Genomic DNA, 22,824 nt, shown 5'->3' with positions numbered 1-22,824 from the left:
CAGTCGAAATTTATCCTACACACCTCGAAATGTATCCTATGCAACACGTAATTTATCCTACACAACTAGTAATTTATTCTACACTTTAAATTAAGTTGGTTTTTTAATTTGGAAAAAAAGTATATATTTTTAAAAGGAGTTACAAATTTAATTTAGTTAGTTATTAAAGGAGAAGAATACAAATTAATGGTTTTTGTAAGTTTACCAATATACCCTTATATTAAAATTAAATGCAAATATTAAATGAAGTAAAATGAAGCATTCTTATTAGTTGAAACTTCTTCTTTTTTCTTCTTACAAAAAAATTCTTCTCATTTGAACCCTCCACTTATAATATATATATATATATATATACATATATATATATATAAATAATAAAATAATAATAAAGTTTACAATTTGAAATTTTGTTTATATGTATATGTCGAGATAATCAAGAAAAGAATCAAAATAGAATATAAAATAATATTTAAATCTAAAATTCTACATGGTGGATAAATGGCAGGAGAATTTTAATAAGGCTGTACGTGTCCTTGAGGTGTACACTCCAAAGTTTTTGAACATAGTATAAATAGCAGATCAAGACTTCCTTTTTGTTCGCCCCTATCTTTCACTTTCGTCTCCCCCTCTCTCTCTCTCTAGAGTTATACTTGTTATTTTTATTTTTCATTTGTAGTAATAAATAAGCCCTGTCCCGTTTTAAGTATCTTAACTCCCGATCACCGCTACCCTTTCCGATCGATCTGAGCCTCATAACATATGTCAGGGCTCTGCCCGACTAAGTTGTTGGGATTCGATCTCGGGACATCGGGACAAGGTTGAATTAGGGGTACTATACTTAACACGAGTACATTATATATTTTTAAATAACTCAAAAGTTATACCCAAAATTTATACCAGAAGATTTTCTAGTTGAACCCTAAAGTTACAAAGTGGGTCCATTCTCTTTTCTCACCGTTTTATTTCCTTTTTTTGATTAACCCAAAACTATTATTTATTATTCTATTTTGTAGACAACTCTCATTAAAAGTCATATCTATTATTTTATTTACCCAATAGGAAACACTAGTTGAGACACCCAAGTAATCCTGCACAACTCCTAAAATTTTCAGAACAATCAGAATCAGGATCAGGGCCCCTAAAACTCGGGGGGGGGGGGGTATTCCCTACTCGACGATTATCCACATATCTTGCTGTCTAATTCGAATTTATCAATCCCATCGACTCATACAAGCTAGTTGGACACGTGGCAAGCCTATGATGAAACGTGTCCCGACGCCCCCGGGGTGACCCCTCGCGTCACGCGAGGGGGTCAAATTTCAGCTATAAATAGAAGGGGTTACGAGCATTTCACGGGTGTCGATCAAAATTCTCAAAAACGAAAGTAGACTACTCTAATTCGTAAAATACATTCACAATAGCGAGGCGCTGCTACGATACTGGGTATTAACTCAATCGCTGTTATGATTCAATATCCGATCGATTGAAACTATCCGACAGGATGTTTAAGTGCTAACCTTTGTCATTCATCATGATTCCGACATGATGTTTTAGTACCACCCGAACTCAGGGAATACTCTGTCATTCGTTGTGAATCCGATGGATGTTTAAGTGATTGCACTTTGTCATTCGTTGTGAGGGTTTTAATCTCGTGAGTTATCGTAAATGCTGTATTAGTTACTTACCTAGTTCGTGTGCACTAGGTTACAAGGCTAATCAATAGGCTAAGCTCTACCTTTATAAATCTGCAATATATCAAGGCTTATCTGTAGACTAAACTTTGCCCGTATGAATCTGCATGCTTATAATGTGAGTCATTCTCTTTTTATCAACTGTTTTACAAAACTCCAAGTTATTTTTCAAAGTTATAATTACAGGGATTAAGTCTTTATAATCACCAAATTACAGCCGGTATGTGGGGTTTTGTATACATTACTTGATAATCTTCACCATTGGACAACGAGTTAGCCAAGGGTTGATATGACCATAGTCACAGACACCATTGGACGAATGGGCCAATGGGTCGAGTGACAAATACTGTGGGTAGTTGGTTGATATCAGAAACATTGTAATCGCTCTTAATACTGTAAATTATAACAAAGTTGTAATTGCAGTGATTGAGTCTTTGCCAATCTTAAAGAAGCAAATGTAAAAACTCTCAATGCTGTGAATTATAACAAATATGTTTTTGTATAAAACCTGAATGAACTCACTCAGTATTTCCCCGCTGACAAAACCTTTTTAAAATGCGTTTCAGGTAGTTACAGTAGATTGGAGTAAGGATTGGATCCGGCACTGAAGGACTTCAAGAAGTGGCTTATTTTAGTAAGTTAAGAAATATTGTTTTTATTAAAAGTTACCTTTGTAAAACCTGAATTTATTCCATCTATTTAAATTAAATCCGGTGTTTTCTAAACTCTGATATTTTTCCTAACTCACGGTCCTGATGAAATTTCCGCTGCAATATTTTTCAAAATAATCACCGGTACCACTGGGCTGCTCACGACTCCCGATTCCGTCCAGGGTGGGTCGAGGGTCATGACAGTAAAGGTGGTATCAGAGCCACTGCTTTAAGCCTATAAGTGTTGTGATAATAATACTTTAGCTTAAATAAAAGAGTTAGGAGATTGCTATTAACTGGTAGCACATCTGATAGCATTTAGACTTGAACTTAAGAAAAGATGCTTTAGTATAAGCTAAGCCACTTGTTTAAGCAATTAGGTGTTGTAATAATACCTAAGTTTAAATGGAGAATTAGGAACTTAATATTATCTGGTAGCACTCAGGATAATATTTAGACTTGAACTTAAGAATTTTGCCTTAATATAAGCTTCAAGATAAAATTACTTATATAAGTATAGTGTGATGAATATTGGTATGCCATAAGAATGATGATTAGAACATTGCAAGGTACGATAAAGAAGCAATAACACTTAATTACTATTAATTCTTGCTTATTGATATTACTTGGTCTAGAGTAAGGATATGTTATGGAAATACAAATTTCCTTGGTTCTGGATAAAAGCCCTAATAAAAGAGGCACTTTTAAAATCTTGAAAAGATACTATTTATGGGAAATAGAAAATGTTCTCCGGCAAAACTGGGTAAGGTGTAGCAGACTCTCCAGCTTGTCCGGATATACTGAGGTTACCTCTCCGGCGTGAACCGGATAAGACGGGGTATATAATATGTCAAACAAGTGACAAGATTTCCCTAAATAATATCATGACCTGATATCTGACTTGTTTTGGAAATATGAATCTGTTAAATAAATTGACCTTATAGAGGGTATGTATATTACAGCATATGAAATATATGATTATATAGATATGTATATCTATAAGGAATTCCAAGAGTTAATTAAGAATAAAGCACAAGCATATGTGTCTAGATTTCTTTATCAGGAATCTCTTTTCCGATATCAAACATTATTTCGTTTGATCATTTGTCTCGTAGCTCGTGTGACAAAATAACAATAGAAACCCATTAAGTTGGGACACCATCAAAAGTATAAGAAATTTCTAATGTGTTATCATAAACTATTAACGCAAGTAAGAAACATGTAAAGTTGTGCTAGTGCACAAGAAAACACATGAAACTTAAAATTATACGTCCACAAGACGTCAAAGTTTATCACACATGACTTCCAAGGCAAGACCTTTAGAAAATATAAATTGGGCACGATGACACCAATATTAATTCCGTCAGTAGAAGAACTACTAATTAAAAAGAAGCACTTTGCCACATGATCCTACAAACGATCTGAATATCGCTGAGGTACGTTGGAACAATATTTCACAACCATAGGTGCACAGTCTAATCAGAGTCATAATTATTAGTACCACAAAAGAAGTCATATACCTTTGCAAATCCCTTATTTCATTTTCATTTCATTCGACATTCCTTGGTAGTGTCACTTAACAACGATTATCACACGAAATTCCAGATAAAGTTCTTATATTCCTTTCGTTGCAATTCTAACTTCTGCCTATAATGAGTTGACTTTCGCGTGTCCACTTCCCCTAAATGGTCATCATACCATGAGGATTTCTTTCATAGTAGCCAATATTGATCCATTTCATTTCTTGGTAAATCCACACGTTACACATGCACTGTTTGTTGCGCATGTGATTCATTTGAGTTATGAAGACCATAGGAGGGCATCATTTCAATTTGTTGTTTTATCAAAAGTTCAAATATCATTTCGCTATAGTTGATTTTTGCATTGTAAACCACGTTTTTACAAAGCGATGACTCTTTAATATCAAATCAATGAATTTCTTGAAAAAAAAACTTGATTTTCTTTTGAAGGGTATACATGGTTTCTGTTGTAATCATGTCCGAACTTCTTTATTAAAACTCGTTTTATTCAAACCCAGTTAAGTTGCTCGCAATACGTATTCAATTCAAGGTCCCATATGATATTTTTAAGCCATCATATTCAAATCCGAAATAATCCCAACAAGCACTTCGATTCTCTTGAACTATAACATGCTTTCTTGGCCTTCGACTTCACTAAATTATTTCTTTGATCATGATCACCTTGTGGTGACGTTTTCACAAAATCTGAAGATTGTGCTAATCCCGGATTTAATTATTTATTTATTTATATCTGAATCCGCTTTGTTGATTTATTCTATACAAAGCAATCTTAACACAATCGTGTGCTAAGATAATAATACACAATTTCATGTCCTATTTCCGTGTATCTCTTAAATAGTTCTTACAGCATCAATCGAGCCTTTCGTGATATTTATTGCTTTATCATCATTGATCGAAAAATATTATATAAATTTAAAATATAAACTTTATTAATTATATATGGAAACTTGCATAAGTAATTACATTATTTACAATATAGTATTCCTATACCTAAAAATTCTTGTTAAACCATTACGGTAAAGAATTTATAATTTTACGTATAAAACTATGTTTGAGGTATACTCTCATTTAAGTTTATGTTTAGTTATTTATTATTGGTAATTAATCATAATTTTACTATTAGTAATAATATAGTAATAGTAATAGTGTTAGTATTATTTTAAATTACTAGGTTTATTGTCAGGGACAGATCTTGGATAGCCTAGCCTTAGTTAGGCATGGACTGATCACCCATGCTTAAACAAGGCAGCACTAACCAATATCCAACCATGATAATAACTATTTAATATAAATTAAATCATCATACTTATTTAATAAATGTTAATTATATATAAAAATATATACATATATATATACTTTGTACTATAAAGAGAAAACATATTTTCATAAAATAATTCAAGAATTAGAGGGACGAATAAAATTATATAAATAATTGTGTATCACATGTTTTGTGGTAACTATGTACCATAACACTCTGGCAAGAAAATAACCATATAAGAATAATATAGTAGTCATCAACTACGTTGAGTTAGGAGAAGATTGTAATATATGAAGAATAGTCACCGTTTTCACTTAGTTACAACATTTGTAAATACATTTCACAACGTTATATGGTTTCAAAATAAACATAAGTAATCACATAGAATCGACCCATTAAGTGTTATATATTTACAAAATATTTTACAAATACTTTTGTATAATAGATATTTTTACCCTTTTATTTACAACTTTCATTTAACGTTATAAATAATAATGATTTATTTTACAAAATAATAATACTAAAATATTTTGTAATATAATAACTTCATTGCGGTGTTTTGTAATATATATTACATAGTTATTTAACATAGTATAGTAAAATACTAAAATAATATTTATTTCAAAATGGTGACCATTTATATATAGTAAAAATGCGTAACAAATAATATGTATTACATTTGCTTTACAAATATAATATAATGGTTGGTCATGCCAAAACAACTTGTTCTTATTATATTTCGATCTCTAGGACATAGTATAAAATATATATATATATATATATATATATATATATATATATATATATATATATATATATATATATATATATATATATATATATATATATATATATATGGTCACTAATAATGTACTATCACATTATTTCACAATTAAAAACAAATTGGAACTCTAAATAAACAATGATACACTAACTCTATTCTCTTTTGGTGTATCTTTGCAATTCACTCATCTCAACACATTGATTTTCTCATATCATAATTCAATATTTGATAAATCATTTTCATACTTTTATTTCATTTTGAACCTATCGATTCTAAGTCTTCCTCAGTTGCCAATCAAAGTAAGCTTTCTTTTGACAAAGAATTTCATTGATTCTAAAAATCCTTCACATTCATTTTAAATATCTATTGATCATATATCTTTTGGCTTGAACCTAGTCACTTTGGAAATTATATCATTTCATCTCATTCGTTTGTCATCGATTTCTTGAACTAATTCAGTTGAACCATTGCATCCTACTTATGGTACAACTCGTATTCACAAACTTTGATATTTTAAATTATGTGTCATCTACCTTAAAATTGGTTTTATTGACTAAAATATAACATAAATCTAAAAGAAATATCGTCACCCAAATCTCGAGGACGAGATTTAAAACAAGGTGGGGAGAATGTAACATTCCTATTTTTATCATATAAGAATTATAGGTTTGGTTAAATTTATTAACCACTAGTAACTAGTTTATTATTAATATAAATATTCAACCTAAATCATTTTAAAACACTACTTTATATAGTTGGTTGAAATATTATATTAATTAATTGGCCCTAATATGGGTAACCTTTTTAAATAAAATAAAAGTATATAAAAACTTATATTATTTGACAGGTAGCTTACGGGTAAGTTAACTATTAGAAATGTAAAGTATTTAGACGGGCCTAGGAACCATATAATAATTAAATTATAAAAATACATTGTATTTTGGACCTACTCAATTTTTAATGAAATTTAGACCTAAATGTAGATAAAAATATTCTCGTACTGATGATATATTTATTATTTTATAAAACGCTATATTTTATAAGTTATAACACACCAAATAATTAAAGCAGTTAAATTAATTATAATATATATATATAATAATAAAATAATAATAAAGTTTACAAATTGAAATTTTGTTTATATGTATATGTCGAGATAATCAAGAAAAGAATCAAAATAGAATATAAAATAATATTTAAATCTAAAATTCTACATGGTGGATAAGTGGCAGGAGAATTTTAATAAGGCTGTACGTGTCCTTGAGGTGTACACTCCAAAGTTGTTGAACATAGTATAAATAGCAGATCAAGACTTCCTTTTTGTTCTCCCCTATCTTTCACTTTCGTCTCCCTCTCTCTCTCTAGAGTTATACTTGTTATTTTTATTTTTCATTTGTAGTAATAATTAAGCCTGTCCCGTTTTAAGTATTTTAACTCCTGATCACTGCTAACCTTTTTCGATCGATCTGAGCCTCATAACATATGTCAGGGCTCTGCCCGACTAAGTTGTTGGGATTCAATCTCGGGACATCGGGACAAGGTTGAATTAGGGGTACTATACTTAACACGAGTACATTATATATTTTTAAATAAATCAAAAGTTATACCCAAAATTTATACCAGGAGATTTTCTAGTTGAACCCTAAAGTTACAAAGTGGGTCCATTCTCTTTTCTCACCGTTTTATTTCCTTTTTGTGATTTACCCAAAACTATTATTTATTATTCTATTTTGTAAACAACTCTCATCAAAAGTCATATCTATTATTTTATTTACCCAATAGGAAACACTAGTTGAGACACCCAAGTAATCCTGCACAACTCCTAAAATTTTCAGAACAATCAGAATCAGGATCAGGATCAGGGCCCCTAAAACTCAGGGGGGTATTCCCTACTCGACGATTATCCACATATCTTGCTGTCTAATTCGAATTTATCAATCCCGTCGACTCATACAAGCTAGTTGGACACGTGGCAAGCCTATGATGAAACGTGTCCCGTCGCGTCACGCGAGGCCCCCGGGGTGACCCCTCGCGTCACGCGAGGGGGTCAAATTTCAGCTATAAATAGAAGGGGTTATGAGCATTTCATGGGTGTCGATCAAAATTTTCAAAAATGAAATTAGACTACTCTAATTCGTAAAATACATTCACAATAGCGAGGCGCTGCTACGATATTGAGTATTAACTCAATCGCTGTTATGATTCAATATCCGATCGATTGAAACTATCCGACAGGATGTTTAAGTGCTAACCTTTGTCATTCATCGTGATTCCGACAGGATGTTTTAGTACCACCCGAACTCAGGGAATACTCTGTCATTCGTTGTGAATCCGATGGATGTTTAAGTGATTGCACTTTGTCATTCGTTGTGAGGGTTTTAATCTCGTGAGTTATCGTAAATGTTGTATTAGTTACTTACCTAGTTCGTGTGCACTAGGTTACAAGGCTAATCAATAGGCTAAGCTCTACCTGTATAAATCTGCAATATATCAAGGCTTATCTGTAGACTAAACTTTGCCCGTATGAATCTGCATGCTTATAATGTGAGTCATTCTCTTTTTATCAACTGTTTTAAAACTCCAAATTATTTTTCAAAGTTATAATTACAGGGATTAAGTTTTTGTAATCACCAAATTACAGCCGGTATGTGGGGTTTTGTATACATTACTTGATAATCTTCACCGTTGGACAACGAGTTAGCCAAAGGGTGATATGACCATAGTCACAGACACCATTGGACGAATGGGCCAATGGGTCGAGTGACAAATACTGTGGGTAGTTGGTTGATATCAGAAACATTGTAATTGCTCTTAATACTGTAAATTATAACAAAGTTGTAATTGCAGTGATTGAGTCTTTGCCAATCTTAAAGAAGCAAATGTAAAAACTCTCAATGCTGTGAATTATAACAAATATGTTTTTGTATAAAACCTGAATGAACTCACTCAGTATTTCCCGCTGACAAAACCTTTTTAAAATGCGTTTCAGGTAATTACAGTAGATTGGAGTAAGGATTGGATCCGGCACTGAAGGATTTCAAGAAGTGGCTTATTTTATTAATTAAATCAAGTTAAGAAATATTGTTTTTATTAAAAGCTACCTTTGTAAAACCTGAATTTATTCCATCTATTTAAATAAAATCCGGTGTTTTCTAAACTCTGATATTTTTCCTAACTCACGGTCCTGATGAAATTTCCGCTGCAATATTTTTCAAAATAATCAACGGTACCACTGGGCTGCTCACGGCTCCCGATTCCGTCCAGGGTGGGTCGGGGGTCGTGACACCCTAGTTTCAAGAAATCAAGCAATTGAACCTGAAATCAAAGGATAATCCAATGCATGAGCCCCTAATTTCGAGTAGCTAACCCCAATTTTTGAAGTGGTAAGTTTAATTTTCTGAAATTACGAATTGTAGGATGAGGGGTTCAACCGAATCTTGAATTCTTGTAACAAATGTGGTAAATCTGAGTTAGGATTACTTTTTAGAACAAGAATCATGTTTGATTTTAGGTTATTTGAAAGATTTTAGTAAAAACCCACTTTATGAAATTGTGTCGTGAATATGATGATCAAAGTAGATATAATCATGTGAAATCTTGAAATATGACGATGTTGTAATGCTTGAATCTTAGAAAATTTATATAGGATAAAAGAATGATATGAACATGGATTGATTGTTGATGAGTTATAAGATGAACTAGTAGGATTCATGCTTTGTATACTTGTACATAATGCTTGTAAATACGATGCCCACCAAGTGTTTGATGAAATGCTTAAAAGAATAAATATGTGTAATTTGGAAGATGATGGAATGAAATTTAGTTGTACTAAATAAATGAATGAATGTGTTGATATAGGCGTGAAGGAAGAAGGTTCAAACACTAGGAAATCGGAAGGCTCACAAGATCGAGGTATGTTAGTCTATATGTACATTTCTAGCTTATTGTTTATGCTTACTAATTGTAATTGTCACTTGTCGTTTACGCCAAAATATGACAATCGTAGTTCATGGAAGTTGAGTAGTAAATAATATGATTCGTTTTGTATGGATTATGAAAATGGAAAATTTATGAAGAAGAACGCATCATTACCGTTTCAACCTAGTCGAACCGGTTAATGGAAAGTTAAGAATGAAAGGAATGAAATTTTACTCAATCCGTCATGTACCGTTTGAGGTGTATGTGTAAGAATGTAAGGAATGCATTTGTTCGTCTTAAACGAACCTAATGGAAGTTATGTCATGAATGTTAATATCCGTCATTAACGGATATGTAGTGAATGGAATGTTTTGCCTCTACTTAGAGGCAAGTATGTATTGAACCGTTCAACGGGTAGAAGTGCAAATTAAATGATGTGAAGTCATGTTAAGGACAAAATGGTTATTTTGATAAGTATGTTAATAACGACGGATTAACCTATTTGATTTTTGTTAAATGTAGGTAAATCCTCAACATAAGCGATTGGACGATTTGGGACGAGCACACATGATCTATGCCCACCTCACGCTTCCGATAATGCTAACTTATTGTGGTTTTAGTTTTGGTTTTATGTACTTTCAACTTATGTAGTCTTTTGATGTCCTTGTAGTTTGGGCAATAACTTCGTAGTAGTAGTTATGTTTTTGAACAATGTAGACAATGTCCATTTTGGGTTTTAAAAAGGTCTTTTATGTTGTAGTATTTTACCGTCTAAAACAGGAATTAGTGGTCTAAATACGAATTGGTCATGCCGAAAATTTCTAAAATTTTCCTACATATTGTAGTTTTTAAAAGGGTAAAGTTAGGGGCATAATAAGTTGGTATCAGAGCTGAGGTTTGAGGGATTCGAGCACAAGTTGTAGTGCTTGAACTCAAACTGACGGCTCGCTCGAAAGTGTGCTCGCTCCAAGATCGCTACGAGGTAAAAATTTAAATTACCAGTAAATATAAGTATATATAATGTGTTCACGGCATAAGTTTTAAAGCTATGTATGCTAAGAAGTGGTAATGGGGGTGAAATGAGAAGTCCCTGGACCCGTGTGGCTGAAAACGGACTCGGGAAATGGTCGAATCAGCCAAAAACAAGTCAGCAGTGAAACAACAGCAGACGGGCCGTCACCGACGCCGGATCTGCGCGTCGCTGACGCCACTCCTTGGGCCGACGCCCTAAATTCCTGTCTACGGGGAATTGTGGCTGACGCCACTTTCTAAGCCCCGTCGCCGACGGGATTCCCAGCCGTCGCCGACGCCAAGCAGAAAACAAGTCCGCTGATTTGTTTTGTTTTTCTCATTTGAGGTTCCCGTATTATCCAAAGGACTATTCGATGATTGCGTAGGATCCTTATAAGTATAATAAGATACTTATGATCACAATTAGTGATTACAATGAAAAAGAATTGGTAAGAGTTGAAAGTAATGTAACGAATGACACGAAATGAATGATGAAACTTAGAGGGTTAAAAATTGAAATGCATGATTACAAATGTAGTAATCAAAGACTAACGCACGTGTTATATTTAAAGCTTGTGATTAATAATGGATGTAAACATGATTTTGTAGATGGCGGATACAAGGAACGCTAATGAGGATGATGATACGGTCCGTCAAGAAGAATTTAATAGTAAAGTCATAGAACTGGCACAAGGGGTTATACAAGCTAACCTTCCACAAATAGCTCAAGAAGTAGAAAGTCGGGTGTTGGGGGTTGTAGATGCAATAATGATTAGCAAAATCAAAGAATTGAAAGAATTGATTGAGGGATCTAAAAGTAAAAGCAAGGAACGACGGTGCACATAAAAGGATTTCATGGCCTGCAACCCTGCAACATATGATGGCAAAATCGATCCGATAGCATGCCAAAGATGGATTTCAAACATAGAGGCGGTGTTTATACGAAGTCGGTGTGATAAGGAAGATCAAGTGATGTTCGCTACTGGTCAACTCGCCTTTCAAGCGAAGGATTGGTGGGATGCATATAGTAAGGAAGTTGGTGAGGACAAACTTCAAGTGATGACTTGGAAGGAATTCAAGGAACCTTTCATGAGGTATCACTGTCCTCAGTCAGTTATTGATAAGATTCAGGAGGATTTCTTACGCCTCTAATAGAAAAACGAGACGATTAACGAAATAACAAACACCTTCTTGGATAAGATGAAGTTCTGCGGAGATTTTGTGAAGACGGAAAGAATGAAGATCAAGCGCTATTATGGTATACTAAAGGCAGAATTTAGGGAGTTTATCACTCCCTTGAAATGTGTGATGAGCTTATTAATTGGGCTCGGGATAGAGAACTAGAGATTAAAAGACAAGAGGAACGTGGTGAAAAGAGATCAACGGAAAAAGGGGCCAATTCAAGTCCGTCTAAGAAGGCGAAGTTTCAAGACCATGGAAAGAAGGATAAGTCGAAGGGTGGTATCACTCCTTGCAAGACATGTGGGAAACTTCATACTGGGGAATGCCTTTTAGGCAAGAAGGGGTGCTATAAATGTGGTGATGAAGGGCATACGTTCTACAAATGCCCTAACAACCCGAAAACTTGTTACAACTGTTTTAAAAGGGGCATGTTAAGTCGGAGTGTCCTAAACTTCAGTAAGGGTCGAAGAAGGAGGGAAAGAATGAGGAAAGCTCTAGGGCGAAAGGGAGGATGTTTCAAATCACATCCGAAGAAGCCAAGCCCATCCGAATGTGGTTTCAGGTATCTTTTTATTAAATTTCATACCAGTTTATGTTTTGTTTGATACTAGAGCCACTATGTCATTTATTTCAAATGAAATCGTACAACATCCTTCGTTTAAGATTGAACGAATGCCGATACCTTTAGAGGTAGAGATAGCCGATAGTAAGAACTATGTGTTACATGAGGTTTGTAGAAATTGTAAGTTCACAATAGAAGATGAAGAATTCGATATCGACCTCATACCTATGGTTTTGGGGGAATTTAAAATGATAGTGGGTATGGATTGGATAGCGTGACACCACGTGGAGATTAATTGTGAAAATAAAGTAATACTTGTCCAATCTCCAAGTGGAAGGCAACTGAGTATTCAAGGAGAGAGAAATGTAGAAACGGAACTGTGTACCCTCGTTCAAGCCGTTAAGTACGTACTTAATGGGAGTAGAGCATACCTAGCTTATGTAGTAGATGCTCGACAAAGTCTCCCGAAGCTTGAAGATGTTGAGATCGTGAACGAATTTCTGGACGTATTTCCGGAGGAATTACCGGGACTCCCTCCCGAACGAGAAATAGAGTTTCGCATTGAATTAAATCCGGGTGCAAAACCGGTAGCGAAAGCCCCGTATAGATTGGCCCCCACTGAGATGCGGGAGTTAATGACACAGTTACAAGATCTAATTGATAAGGGCTTTATACACCCGAGTGTGTCACCTTGGGGAGCACCTATCTTATTTGTAAAAAAGAAGGATGGGTCGATGCGCATGTGTGTCGACTATAGGGAATGGAACAAAATAACCATAAAGAACCATTACCCCTTACCCAGAATTGATGATCTTTTCGATCAGTTACAAGGGGCGAATTGGTTCTCAAAGATAGACTTGCGTTCGGGATATCATCAAGTCAGGGTACGAGAAGAAGACATTGCAAAGACTGCATGTAGAACCCGACATGAACATTACGAGTTTCTAGTTATGTCCTTTGGGTTGACGAATGCGCCAGCAGCATTTATGGATCTTATGAACCAGGTATGTCGACCCATGCTAGATAAATCTGTGATCGTGTTCATAGATGATATTCTAGTCTATTCGCGAAGCAAGGCTGAACATGCGAGACACTTGCGCGAAGTACTTGACATTATCCGTAAGGAAAAACTTTATGCAAAATTTTCAAAGTGTGTCTTTTGGCTCAGAGAGGTGCAGTTTCTGGGTCACGTGATAATTTCGAAAGGTGTTTTATTAGATCCGTCAAAAAATGAGGCCGTAGTGAAGTGGGTTTCCCCGAAAAATCCAACTGAAATAAGAAGTTTTCTAGGCCTCGCGGGGTATTATAGAAGGTTCATACAGGATTTCTCAAAGATAGCGTTACCCTTAACAAAACTGAAGAGGAAGAAAGAAAAGTTTGTGTGGGGTAAAGAACAGGAAGAAGCCTTTCGAATGCAAAAGGAGAAACTGTCGAGTCCCCCGGTCTTAACATTACCAGATGGGACAGAAGATCTGGTTGTTTATTCAGATGCCTCACAGCAGGGTTTAGGGTGTGTTTTGATGCAAAGAGGAAAGGTTATCGCATATGCTTCACGACAATTAAAACCACATGAAGTAAACTACCCAACACACGATTTAGAATTGGCAGCGGTAGTCTCCGCCTTAAAGATTTGGAGGCACTATCTATATGGTACGAGATATACCATCTACTCGGATCACAAAAGCCTCAAATATTTCTTCGAACAGAAAGACTTAAATATGAGGCAGCGGAGATGGTTAGAACTTATCAAAGATTACGATTGCGATATCCTTTATCACCCGGGAAAGGCGAACGTGGTGGCAGATGCGTTAAGCCGAAAAGAGTATCCACCTCTGATTCAAGTAAATCCATGAAGATGATAGTTACACCACGCCTACTTGAAATGGTACTAGACTCCCAAATAAAGTCGCTTGGAGGGAAAGACCCAAAGAAAGAAAGAATGAAAGGTATAGCTAAAAAATTAGAAGAAAATTCGATCGGACTCAAAACAAGATTTGGTTGAATTTGGATACAACGGTTTTGCGAAGTCAAGACCGCGCTACTCGAAGAAGCTCATAAGTCACGGTATTCAATCCACCCCGAGGCAACAAAAATGTACCGGGACTTGAAGACTAATTATTGGTGGCCGGGTATGAAACGCGATATTGTTAAGTATGTCGCGAAATGCTTAACATGCTCCCAAGTGAAAGCAGAACATCAAAAACCATACAGGGAATTACAACCTTTGGAAATTCCGGTATGGAAATGGGAGGAAATAACGATTGATTTGGTAACCAAGCTTCCCAGAATGAAAAAGGGGCATGACACAATATGAGTAATCGTAGATCGACTTACAAAAAGTGCCCATTTTCTACCTATCCGAGAGTCTTACTCTTCTGAGAGAATGGCAGGAATTTATATGAATGAGATCATATCTCGACACGGGGTGCCCGTGTCAATCGTCTCAGACCGGGATACTAGATTTACCTCTCGTTACTGGCAGAAATTTCATGAGAGTATGGGCACGAAGTTACACATAAGCACCGCCTATCACCCTCAGACACATAAGCACCGCCTATCACCCTCAGACACATAAGCACCGCCTATCACCCTCAGACACATAAGCACCGCCTATCACCCTCAGAAAGAACCATTCAAACACTTGTCGATATGTTGAGAGCGTGTGCCTTAGACTTTGGGGGACGTTGGGATGACCATTTACCACTAGTGGAATTCTCTTATAATAATAGTTACCATAGTGGCATTCAAATGGCTCCTTATGAATTGCTATACGGGAGAAAATGTAGGACTCCCGTATGTTGTGGTGAAGTAGGGAAAAGGGAGCTTGCGCCAAGTGATTTAATAGCAGTGAAAAATGAAAAGATTGATTTGATTAGAGATCGACTGAAAGCAGCTCAGGATCGGCAAAAAGCTTATGCGGACAAGAGAAGGCGTCCTATCGAGTTTCAAGTCGGAGATTATGTTTTGCTGAAAGTATCTCCATGGAAGGGTATAATCCGTTTTCGTAAACGGGGTAAGTTAGGTCCTCGTTATATAGGACTGTTTAAAATTTTGGCTCGAGTCGGAAAGGTTGCATATCGTTTAGAATTACCGCCTACACTAGACGGGATTCACAATACCTTCCACGTATTGCAGTTGAGAAAGTGTCTTGCGGATGAAACAGCGTTAGTACCTCTCGACGACATTGAATTGGACGAGGGGTTGAATTATGTCGAAAGACCGATAGCCATTAAAGACGTTAAGGTAAAGAATCTTCGCAACAAAGCCGTTAGACAAGTGTTGGTTCAATGGCAACACCGAAAGGGATCGGAACTTACATGGGAGGTGGAAGATGAAATGCGTAGGCACTACCCTTTTCTCTTCGGTATGTAAATGTTTGAATTTGTTATGTGCCCAGTTTTCGAGGACGAAACCTCTTTTAAGGGGGGTAGACTTGTAGCACCCCAAAAATGTTAACGTAAAAATAAGTAAAAATAAATAATGAACTTAACATAGTTAATGAAATATGGCAAGATGGTAGTTAAGTATGGGGAAAAGCTTAAATTAAAAACACCAACTAATTGAAGGGGGTAAAAGTGTAAGATTATTAAGCTTAATTATTAAAAACAATTAAATCCCAAAAACACACAGTAGGTGTGTCTGGGGGATCGACCAAGAGCAGAGTACAAGGGGTAAAACCCTAGTTTCAAGAAATCAAGCAATTGAACCTGAAATCAAAGGATAATCCAATGCATGAGCCCCTAATTTTGAGTAGCTAGCCCCAATTTTTGAAGTGGTAACTTTAATTTTCTGAAATTATGATTTGTAGGATGAGGGGTTCAACCGAATCTCGAATTCTTGTTGGGATTGAACCCTGCCAAAGGAACAGATAATAAAAGCCAAAACTGGATCAGAGCAATGGATCCAGAATAAGCAGATGTTTGGTTGCAAGTCTCTCCCCTTAAAAGTGGTTTCAACATCTGCTGACCTCCTATCTGCTATCATGCAATTTGCTGATCTACAACTGCTGATCAAGTCAAAGTCTGTTGAAGAACTAAAGCTCTGCTGCTCAATCTACTTCCTTGGTTCAAGCACTGCTGATCATGACAAGTACTGCTGGGTTCACATCAGTGGAAGGATACAGCAGCAGTTTATGTTTGCTTTATGTATTAAAATGTAATATCAGTAGTTAGCATAGCAGTGTTTGTATAGATCAGAGGTTAGAGTTTGTTAGGAGGTTAGATGTCACTTTCATGGTGACGTCAGCTTAGATGCTCAGTGGTTTGCAAGTGCCTATAAATAGAACAGTACTCTGTACTGTACTGTTCTGTTTAGCTCATTCACCATCTTCTTCCTGCACGAACAAACACTGAGCTCGGGCTGAGGGGGAGTTTGCATATCATACATGCATTGTAATCAAAGTTTGAAATAAATTTAATCATTTGATTCTGTGTTGAAAATGTATGATTAAAAGCATTTCTTCTGTTTGATTGTGAAAAGTTTGCCTCATTTAATTTCCGCTGCACAACTCACTCATAATTCCATCTTAATTCAAACACAAATCACAATCAATCCAAACTCAGATCCTAACAATTGGTATCAGAGCGAGGATAGTCAAATTTGATTTAACAATCATTTTGACGTTAAAAGTTCAGCTCGAAATCGTTGATACTGATCGTTTGTTCATTTTGTTGAAAAACAGAGCAAGGTTTAATCACCATCAAAATTGATTAATCAGTGCCTGTAAAACAACCAGGAAGATGTCTCAGTCACAAGATGATAAAAATAACATTGGCTCTTTGTTTAAACCACCTATGCTTAAAAGAAATGAATACAACATCTGGGAGCGAAGGATGTGTCATATCCTTTCTCCACAAAACACTGGATGTTGGAGGTCTGTTGTTTTCGGTCCTCATGTTCCTATGGTGCCAAGTGCTGAGGACACCAAAAAGTTCGTTCCTAAACCAACTGAAAATTACACTAAATCTGATTTTCAGAAGTTCGAACTTGATGCCAAAGCATTTAGCATTATAGCCTCTGCACTACCCAACGAAATCTATGCTAGGCTGTTACATTGTAACAGTGCCAAAGAATTATGGGATGCATTGAAGGAACAGTTCGGGGGAACGGAAGAGGTTATTGAAAACAACAGGGAAATTCTGAATCAGCAGTATGAAACGTTTTGTCACATCAAAGGGGAGTCACTAACCCAACAATTTGAATGTTTCAGTTGTCTCATCAGTGAACTAAGGCTTGTTAAAGTTACATTTCCAAATGCAACTCAAAATAGCAGGTTCCTTAGATCATTGCCTGAAAAGTGGGACACAATTGCTTTTGTAACCAGGAATTCAGCTGAGTTCAAAGATCTGACCCTGACCCAACTCCATGGTAGACTCCTGACTTATGAAAGGGAGTTAAACCAGAAAAGGAAGTTGCAAGAGTCTAGAAAAGTTGCTGATGACTATTCATTTGGCAGCACAGCTCTATTTGGTCAGGAAGAATCTGGTAGCAGTAGTAAGGATCAGAGTTATGACCATTTTATTGACATAACTGCTGGTGGTAATTTTAACAACTCTGATTCTCACTCTGCAAATTATGCTTTCACTGCAAATACTGAAAACCAGATGTCAAATAACTTATGCTTTGAACTAAACGATTTGCAACATTTTGATCCCACTGACTTAGAAGAGATGGACATTTTGCATCAATTGGCTTTGCTTAGTGTTAGAACAAGCAAATTCTACAAAAGAACAAGGAGAAAATTTCAAGAGCTCATCTTCTTGAAATCTCATCCACCAGATCAAATCATTGGCAACATCAATGAAGGGGTGCTTACAAGAAAGCAATCCCAAAACATTTGTCTTTTTGCTGGCTTTCTATCACTCCATCAGCCAGTCAAGTACCAAGAGGCACTGAAAGACAACAGCTGGGTAGAGGCCATGCAAGAAGAGCTCCAACAGTTCAGAAGACAACAAGTATGGGAGCTTGTACCATTGCCAGAGGGTGTGAGTCCTATTGGCACAAAATGGATCTTCAAAAATAAAACTGATGAAAGGGGTATTGTTGTCAAGAATAAAGCCAGGCTTGTGGTTCAAGGTTTCAGACAAGAAGAGGGCATTGATTATGATGAAACATTTGCCCCTGTAGCAAGACTTGAAGCTATCAGACTCTTTTTGGCCTTTGCTGTCAACCACAACATCAAGGTGTATCAAATGGATATCAAATGTGCATTCCTCTATGGTAAGATTCAAGAGGAGGTTTATGTTTGTCAACCTCCAGGTTTTGAGGATCCATTTAATCCAGATCATGTCTACAAGCTAAATAAAGCTTTGTATGGCTTGAAACAAGCACCAAGAGCCTCGTATGAAACTCTTTCCACCTTTTTACTTTCCATTGGTTTCACCAGAGGCAGGATTGATAAAACACTGTTTTTAAAATGGAGAGGGAAGGATTTGATGATTGTCCAAATTTATGTGGATGACATCATTTTTGGAAGCACATGTAATAAAATGTGTGAAGACTTCAGGCAACTCATGACAGCTGAGTTTGAAATGAGTGCAATGGGTGAACTCCAGTGCTTTCTTGGTCTCCAAGTAAGGTATGACAACCCGTAACTTCAGGTTAATGCTTTAACTTAACACAATTAAGTTAGTCTCACAATCTTTAGCATTGCGTGGAACTATACATTACTTTATGCATTATTTGACTTACATGAGAACTTTGTGCCTTGATTGTAAACTATATTGTGATGTGTGTGTTTTATGTAAAAGATGATACTTAGGGGTGAGTAGAGTAGTTAGTGAAATCTTAATAACTCTTAACCCTAACCTCTTTCACAAATCATCATACGTACTCTCAATCTTCCTCTACAATCCTCTCCTACAATCATCTTCTTCATCATTCTTGGTGGCACAAGCTCTCAATCATCACTTTTGATCTCTCTCTTCATCTAGAATCAATCTAAGGTAAATGTTTATTGATTATTTGTTGTTAATCATTGGTTATTTGATTCTTGCAAACCCTAGTTCTCCAAATAATGGTTCTGTGTTTATTGATCATCCTGATTATTGTGAAATGGTTTGTGAATAGTTGCTTAATCAAATGCTTGACAATGAGATGCATGATATGTTAGAATTGTTTGATTGTTGATTAGATTGCAACACTGGCAATGTCTGGGATTAGGGTTTTTAATTGTAAATGTAACTGTTCCATTGAAAACTGTAAAATGGTTTTGGAATTCACGCATGTTGATAACTCGGAGTTAAGTGTCAGGACTTTGTGAAGTCACAAGTCCGAATTTTGTATGGAACACTAGTCTGAGCTTTGTACTAAACACATGGTCTGAGTTTTTGTATGGAACACATAGTCTGAGCTTTGTAAACAATGTATGGGGTCCGAATTTTACAAAGGGAAACTCATGGTCCGAGCTTTTGATGTTTAGAAGGTCCGAATTCCATTTAAGGTGTCTGGTCCGAGTTTTAAGAGGAGGTGACTGGTCCGAGTTTTGAGAGGGGGTGTCTGGTCCGACTTTTATAAGGGACATATAGTCCGACTTTTGTTGCTTGTATGGTCTGAGTATTATTGATGCACAACATGTCCGAGTTTTATGGAATGCATAATGTCCGAGTTTTGTTAATGCTTGTTTGGACCGAGTTTTGATTGAATGATATATATAGCCCGAGTTTTATGAGGGGATGTTTGGTCCGAGTTTGTATGTGATACAGGGTCTGAGTTTTATGAATAATACATGATCCGAGTATATTAGAAGATCCTTGGGTCTGAGTTTTAGTTATTGTTTAATGCTAAGTTCAAAACTATGTATGAAGAACACCTTGCATGCCACTGTATGTTACTGTATGATACTGTGTATTACTGTATGTTACTGTATGTATGTGTAATCTATGTTATGTCAATCTGTAAACAATTATCACACAGAACACAGTTGTTTGGACACCAAGGAATTGTAAACGTTATTTGAACGTAAACACTCACATTGAGTTTATGTGCAATGTACCTTAGGTCGTGTGTACGGACCTAACCATTAATTGACACTAGAAGCACAATAACAAGCCGAGCAAACCAAGGTGAGTTCACACTTCCAAGGCATGGGATTCTCGGTGGGTTGGGAATGGTATTGATGGAATGAGATTGAACAATTATTCGAACTGTTACTACTGCTAGACCATCTACCATCGTCCTCAGGTTTCGAGGGACATATACGTAAAACCTACGTATACATGTGCTTACTACCGTCCTCAGGTTTCGTGGGACACATACGTAAAACCTACGTATACTTGTGCTTACTACTGTCCTCAGGTTTCGAGGGACACTTACGTAAAACCTACGTATACTTGTGCTTACTACTGTCCTCAGGTTTCGAGGGACACTTACGTAAAACCTACATAAACCACACGCGTACCACTGTCCTCAGGTTAACAAGGGCACTTACGTAAAACCTACGTAAACCTCGTACGTACTCCTGTTCTCGGGTTAAGAAGAACACTCATGGTTACAACTAGTCTAGCAACATACAACATGGGAAGCTCCCACTAAATATCGTAAAAAGGTTTGGGAAACAGGGTAAACTGGTTAATCATATTTTTAACTATGGGAAACCCCCATCATCTATGGATATGTTCGGGAAACAGGGTAAACTGTTATTTTACGTGGGAAACCCCCACCGTCTATGGATATGTTTTGGGAAATAGGGTAAACTGGTTAAACATATATTCAACATGGGAAACCCCCAAGGCAAGTGAGCCAGCTAAAGACAAACTACATTCTCGTAAAACACTTAAAACGAACACCCAACTGTGAACTCGCTCAACATTGTTGTTGACTAGTTGTTACATGCCTTGCAGGCCTTTAGGTGCATGTCAAAGGAACTTGCTGTCTGGGAAGCTGGAATGGTCATGGGTCGGGTCACAAGGAAACGCAACACAAGTCTAAGAGCCTACATGTGATTTTATAAACACTTATTGAGTTGAATATGCTTCCGCTGTAAACTGGGAAATATTGTACACCGTTGTTAATAACTGAAAGTTTATTTAAATATTCTCATGATGTTCAATGTGATTGGTGGCTAAGATCCTGGTCAGTCACGCCTCCAAGCGGTGGTACTCCGCATGTGGATTTTGGGGGTGTGACATAAGGCAGCTGCAAAATGGTACTTTCATCCATCAAGGCAAATATGCCAAAGAACTTTTAAAGAAAGTTGATATGGATGATTGTAAGCCATGTCGTACACCCATTGCAACAAATAAATTGGTCATGTCTGAAGAAAAGGACGATTTGGTTGATCAGACCTTATATAGAAGCATGATTGGGTCTTTATTGTACCTAACTGCATCTAGACCAGATATCATGTTTGCAACATGTGTCTGTGCAAGATCCCAATCAGCCCCTAGAAAGTCAAACCTTATTGCTGTAAAAAGGATATTCAGATACCTCAAAGGTGCTCCCACACTTGGTATCTGGTATCCAGCTGATGGTAAAATTGAGCTTTCAGGTTTCTCAGATAGTGACTTTGCTGGATGTGATAAAACAAGGAAGTCCACTTCAGGAGGGTGCCAATTCCTAGGTAATTGCTTAGTGTCTTGGCAAAGCAAAAAGCAAGCAGCTGTTTCCACATCCACTGCTGAGGCATAATATATAGCTGCTGCAAGCTGTACAGCCCAACTGCTCTGGCTTCAAAATCAGTTACTGGATTTTGGTATCACTGCCTTGAAGACACCACTTATGTTGGACAGCCAGGCAGCAGAAAATATCATCAAAAATCCAGTTTCCCACTCAACCACCAAACACATCGACATCAGACATCACTTTGTGAGGGATTGCTATGAAAAAGGTTTGATTTCTCTGCATCATGTTCCAACTAAAGATCAGCTGGCAGATGTGCTAACCAAAGCATTAGACACATCCACCTTTGAAAGCTTGATCTCTAGGATTGGCATGCTAAACATGGAATAGCAGGCAAAATCCTGTTTTTCTATGAATAAAAGCAGTAAAATGTTTTCAGAAAATCAAAAATCCATCCTTAAAAAAAGCTAAAAATGAATTTTTCATTAAAAATCCTAAAAGTCTGCCATAACCACTGATGGGTACAAAAGTCTGCTCTACTTCAAACGTCTGTCCACTACTGAAAGTCATCCCCTGTTCTCATTTTCATCTGATAAGCACTGATGTTCAAAATCAGTTTTGTATCCACTGCTGTGCTATCCATTGATAGTTAAAAGCATCCACTGTTCT

At 36.3% G+C, this 22,824-nt stretch overlaps 1 protein-coding gene across 1 annotated transcript; it reads left to right on the top strand.

The window, feature by feature from the left end:
• The first annotated feature begins 15,345 nt into the window (after positions 1-15,345).
• LOC110907559 lies at positions 15,346-15,969 on the top strand. The gene has a single exon (XM_022152523.1). It carries the CDS (start codon positions 15,346-15,348, stop codon positions 15,967-15,969), a length of 624 nt encoding a protein of 207 aa, XP_022008215.1.
• The last annotated feature ends 6,855 nt before the right edge of the window (positions 15,970-22,824 follow it).

The sequence above is a fragment of the Helianthus annuus genome, chromosome 14, assembly GCF_002127325.2.
Source record: "Helianthus annuus cultivar XRQ/B chromosome 14, HanXRQr2.0-SUNRISE, whole genome shotgun sequence".
NCBI lineage: Eukaryota > Viridiplantae > Streptophyta > Magnoliopsida > Asterales > Asteraceae > Helianthus > Helianthus annuus.
Note: the sequence above shows the minus strand (reverse complement) of the source record. Positions and strands in the feature narration are given on the sequence as shown.